General features: G+C 43.6%; 1 protein-coding gene across 1 annotated transcript in view; it reads left to right on the top strand.

Annotated features, from left to right (window-relative positions):
• Positions 1-2,535, top strand: part of LOC120510905 (retinoic acid receptor RXR-beta-like) — a gene marked incomplete at its 5' end in the record, with an annotated part of 3,502 nt that extends 967 nt beyond the window's left edge. The window contains one exon of the mRNA XM_039727259.1: positions 2,328-2,535. Coding sequence (XP_039583193.1) covers positions 2,328-2,475 — 148 coding nt within the window. The remainder of the gene's footprint in view (positions 1-2,327) is intronic.
• Between the last annotated feature and the right edge of the window lie 2,822 nt (positions 2,536-5,357).

The raw sequence follows: 5,357 nt of genomic DNA, 5'->3' as shown, positions 1-5,357 counted from the left end.
AGAGGAAAAAAAGGGGAGAAAAGGGAAAAAAAAGGGGGAAAAAAGGGTAAAAAGGGGGGGAAAATGGGGAAAAAAAGGGGAAAAAAGGGTAAAAATGGGGGGGAAATATCGAAAAAATGGGGAAAAAAGGGTAAAAAATGGGGAAAAAATTGGGAAAAAAAAGAGGAAAAAATTGAAAATAAAGGGGGAAAAATGGGGAGAAAATCAGAAAAAAAATAGGTAAAAATGGGGAAAAAATTGGGAAAAAAAAGAGGAAAAAATTGAAAATAAAGGGGGAAAAATGGGGAGAAAATCAGAAAAAAAATAGGTAAAAATGGGGAAAAAATTGGGAAAAAAAAGAGGAAAAAATTGAAAATAAAGGGGGAAAAATGGGGAGAAAATCAGAAAAAAAATAGGTAAAAATGGGGAAAAAATTGGGAAAAAAAAGAGGAAAAAATTGAAAATAAAGGGGGAAAAATGGGGAGAAAATCAGAAAAAAAATAGGTAAAAATGGGGAAAAAATTGGGAAAAAAAAGAGGAAAAAATTGAAAATAAAGGGGGAAAAATGGGGAGAAAATCAGAAAAAAAATAGGTAAAAATGGGGAAAAAATTGGGAAAAAAAAGAGGAAAAAATTGAAAATAAAGGGGGAAAAATGGGGAGAAAATCAGAAAAAAAATAGGTAAAAATGGGGAAAAAATTGGGAAAAAAAAGAGGAAAAAATTGAAAATAAAGGGGGAAAAATGGGGAGAAAATCAGAAAAAAAATAGGTAAAAATGGGGAAAAAATTGGGAAAAAAAAGAGGAAAAAATTGAAAATAAAGGGGGAAAAATGGGGAGAAAATCAGAAAAAAAATAGGTAAAAATGGGGAAAAAATTGGGAAAAAAAAGAGGAAAAAATTGAAAATAAAGGGGGAAAAATGGGGAGAAAATCAGAAAAAAAATAGGTAAAAATGGGGAAAAAATTGGGAAAAAAAAGAGGAAAAAATTGAAAATAAAGGGGGAAAAATGGGGAGAAAATCAGAAAAAAAATAGGTAAAAATGGGGAAAAAATTGGGAAAAAAAAGAGGAAAAAATTGAAAATAAAGGGGGAAAAATGGGGAGAAAATCAGAAAAAAAATAGGTAAAAATGGGGAAAAAATTGGGAAAAAAAAGAGGAAAAAATTGAAAATAAAGGGGGAAAAATGGGGAGAAAATCAGAAAAAAAATAGGTAAAAATGGGGAAAAAATTGGGAAAAAAAAGAGGAAAAAATTGAAAATAAAGGGGGAAAAATGGGGAGAAAATCAGAAAAAAAATAGGTAAAAATGGGGAAAAAATTGGGAAAAAAAAGAGGAAAAAATTGAAAATAAAGGGGGAAAAATGGGGAGAAAATCAGAAAAAAAATAGGTAAAAATGGGGAAAAAATTGGGAAAAAAAAGAGGAAAAAATTGAAAATAAAGGGGGAAAAATGGGGAGAAAATCAGAAAAAATAGGGCAAAAACAGAGGAAAAATCAGAAAAAAATGGGGAAAAAAAGAGGAAAAATCGAAAATGAAGGGGGGAAAAGGGGAAAATGTGGGGGAATGTGGAGAAGGCAGGAAAAAGGTGAAATTGCATCAAAAATGGGATTTTTTGCAGGTTTGCCAAGCTGCTGCTGCGGCTGCCGGCGCTGCTGAGGGGAAAAGGGGGAAAAAAGGGAAAAAACAGGAATAAAATGGGGAAAAAGACAGGGGAAAAAATGGGAATAAAAAGGGAATAAAAAGGGAAAAAGGAGGAATTAAAAGGGAATAAAAAGGGAGGAAAAAAGGGGGAAAATAAGGAGTAAAAAGGGGAGAAAATGGGAATAAAAAGGGGAAAAAAGAGAATAAAAAGGCAAAAAAAAGGAGGAAAAATCAGGGAAAAAAAGAGGAAAAAAAGGGGAAAAATGGGTAAAAATAGGGAAAAAGTGGGGAAATGTAGAAAAGGCAGGAAAAAGGTGAAATTGCATCAAAAATGGGATTTTTTTTTTGCAGGTTTGCCAAGCTGCTGCTGCGGCTGCCGGTGCTGCAGGGGGGAAAGGGGAAAAAAGGGAAAAAAGAGAAATAAAAGGGAAAAAAAGAGGAATAAAAAGAGAAATAAAAATGGAAAAAAGAGGAAGAAAAAGAGGAATGAAAAGGGAAAAAAAGAGGAATAAAAACAGAATAAAAAGGGAGGAAAAAAGGGGGGGAAATGAGGAATAAAAAGGGGAAAAATGGGAATAAAAAGGGGAAAAAATCAGGAAAAAATTGGGAAAAAATGTAAAATAAAGGGGGAAAAAAAGGGAAAATGTGGGGGAATGTGGAAAAGGCAGGAAAAAGGTGAAATTGCATCAAAAATGGGATTTTTTTTTGCAGGTTTGCCAAGCTGCTGCTGCGGCTGCCGGCGCTGCGCTCCATCGGCCTCAAGTGCCTGGAGCATCTGTTCTTCTTCAAACTCATCGGGGACACCCCCATCGACACCTTCCTCATGGAGATGCTCGAGGCCCCCCACCAGCTCTCCTGAGCCCCCACAACAGCCCCCAAACAGCCCCAAAATATCCCCAAAATATCCCCAAAAAATCCCAAAAAAATCCCCAAAAATTCCCGAAAAAATCCCCCAAAAATCCCAATTTTCGCCCTTTTTTTTGGATTTTTTTCACCCATTTTTCGCCCCCTCGTTGCTCCCCATGGGTGCTCAGAGGGGAGAAAATTTAAGGATTCCCCCCCAAAATAACCCCAAATTTTTTCCCAATTTTTTTCCCAAATATTCCCAAAATTTCCCCCAATTTTTCCCTTTTTTTCCCAATTTTTCCCTTTTTTTCCAATTTTTCCCCCATTTTCCTGCCCCTCGTTGCTCCCCATGGGTGCTCAGAGGGGCGAAAATTTAAGGATTTCCCCTAAAATATCCCCAAATTTTTTGCCAATTTTTTTCCCAATTTTTCCCAGATTTTCCCCAAACTTTCCCCTTTTTTTCTCCCATTTTTTCCCATTTTTTGGCTTTTTCCCCCCATTTTCTGCCCCCTCGTTGCTCCCTATGGGTGCTCAAGGAGGGGAAAATTTGGGGGAACCTGCCCCAAAAAAGCCCCGAAATTCCCCCAAATTTCCCCCATTTTTTCCCCAAATATTCCCAAAGTTTTCCCAATTTTTCCCATTTTTTGGCTTTTTTCCCCCATTTTCCTGCCCCTCGTTGCTCCCTATGGGTGCTCAAGGAGGGGAAAATTTGGGGGAACCTGCCCCAAAAAAGCCCCGAAATTCCCCCAAATTTCCCCCATTTTTTCCCCAAATATTCCCAAAATTTCCCCAAATTTTCTCCATTTTTCCTCCCATTTTTTCCCATTTTTTGGCTTTTTTCCCCCATTTTCCTGCCCCTCGTTGCTCCCTATGGGTGCTCAAGGAGGGGAAAATTTGGGGGAACCTGCCCCAAAAAAGCCCCGAAATTCCCCCAAATTTCCCCCATTTTTTCCCCAAATATTCCCAAAATTTCCCCAAATTTTCTCCATTTTTCCTCCCATTTTTTCCCATTTTTTGGCTTTTTTCCCCCATTTTCCTGCCCCTCGTTGCTCCCTATGGGTGCTCAAGGAGGGGAAAATTTGGGGGAACCTGCCCCAAAAAAGCCCCGAAATTCCCCCAAATTTCCCCCATTTTTTCCCCAAATATTCCCAAAATTTCCCCAAATTTTCTCCATTTTTCCTCCCATTTTTTCCCATTTTTTGGCTTTTTTTCCCCATTTCCCGCCCTCTCGTTGCTCCCCATGGGTGCTCATGGAGGGGAAAATTTGGGGGAACCCACCCTAAACAAATCCCCAAAATTTCCCCAAATTTTCTCCATTTTTCCTCCCATTTTTTCCCATTTTTTGGCTTTTTTTCCCCATTTCCCGCCCTCTCGTTGCTCCCCATGGGTGCTCATGGAGGGGAAAATTTGGGGGAACCCACCCTAAACAAATCCCCAAAATTTCCCCAAATTTGCCCAAAATCGTTCCCAATTTTTCCCAGATTTCCCCCAAATTTTTCCCATTTTTTCCCATTTTTGGCTTTTTTTCCCCATTTCCCCTCCCCACGGGTGCTCAAGGAGGGGAAAATTTGGGGGAACCTCCCTTAAAAAAACCCAAAATTTCCCCAAATTTTCCTCCTTTTTTCCCATTTTCCCCAAATTTCCCCCAATTTTCCCAAATTTTCCCAATTTTCCCCATTTTCCCTTCGTGTCTTTGGGGCAAATTCGGGGGTCCCGCCCCTCCCCCACCCATTTTTGGGAGGGGTCCCCCCCAATTTTCAGCCCCTCCCCCCAAAATTCCCAAATTCCCCCCAAAAAAATTCCCAATTTTTTTCCCCAAAGGAAAAAATTGGAAAAAATGGGAAAAAATGGGAAAAATGGGGAAAAAATGGGAAAAATGGGGGGGAAATGGGGGAAAAAGAGGGGGGGAAGGGGGAAATTTGGGAATGCGGGGGGGAGAATTGGGGAGAAAAAGGTGAAAATCGGGAAAAAACGGAGGGAAAATAGGCAAAAATGGGAAAAAATGGCAAAAATGGGAAAAAATAGGGCAAAAAAGGGGGGAAAAAAGGAAAATTTGGGGGAAAATTGGGAGAAATGGGGGGAATTCATCCCAGTATCCCCCGTTCCCCTCACCCCCCAGTCCCTCCCAGTCCCTCCCAGTTCCCCCAGTTCCCTCCCGGTATTCCCAGTCCCCCCCAGTCGCCCCCAGTTCGATCCCAGTTTGATCCCACTCCATCCCAGTCCCCATCCCAGTCCCTCTCAGTTCATTCCCAGTCACTCCCAGTTCCCTCCCAGTCCCTCCCAGTCCCTCCACAGTGCTCCCAGTTCCATCCCAGTTGCTCCCAGTTCCCCCAATCCCCCCAGTCCATCCCAGTTGCTCCCAGTAACGGCTCCCAGTGCTCCCAGTGGATCCCAGTTTGGACCCAGTCCCTCCCAGTCCCCCCCCCGCCCAGTCCATCCCAGTCCCTCCCAGTGCTCCCAGTTTGATCCCAGTCCATTTCCAGTGCCTCCCAGTCCCCCCCAGTCCCCCCCAGTGCCCCCAGTCTGGGTGGGCGTGGCCTGTGTGTGGGCGTGGCCGCGGTGGGCGGGGCCTGCCGGGGTCTCTGTCCCGGCCCCGCCGCGCTCGGGCCCCGCGGCCGCCACCAGCCGCGCCTGTCGCGACAGAGACCGCGACACCGCGACACAGACACCGCGACACCGGCACCGCGGGGAGCCTCTGTCGCGACAGGCACCGGCACCGCGGGGCTCTCGGGGCCTCCCCCCGGGGCTCTGTCGGCTCCTCTGTCGCGACATCGCGGCTCTGCCCCCGGGGATTCTCTCGGCTCCTCTGTCGCGATATCGAGTCTCTGTCCCGGGGTTGTTCCGGCTCCTCTGTCGCGACATCGCGGCTCTGCCCCGGGGCTCTGTCGCCGCCTC

Source organism: Passer montanus, unplaced genomic scaffold (genome assembly GCF_014805655.1).
Source record: "Passer montanus isolate IOZ18808 unplaced genomic scaffold, ASM1480565v1 scaffold609, whole genome shotgun sequence".
Classification (NCBI taxonomy): domain Eukaryota; kingdom Metazoa; phylum Chordata; class Aves; order Passeriformes; family Passeridae; genus Passer; species Passer montanus.
Note: the sequence above shows the minus strand (reverse complement) of the source record. Positions and strands in the feature narration are given on the sequence as shown.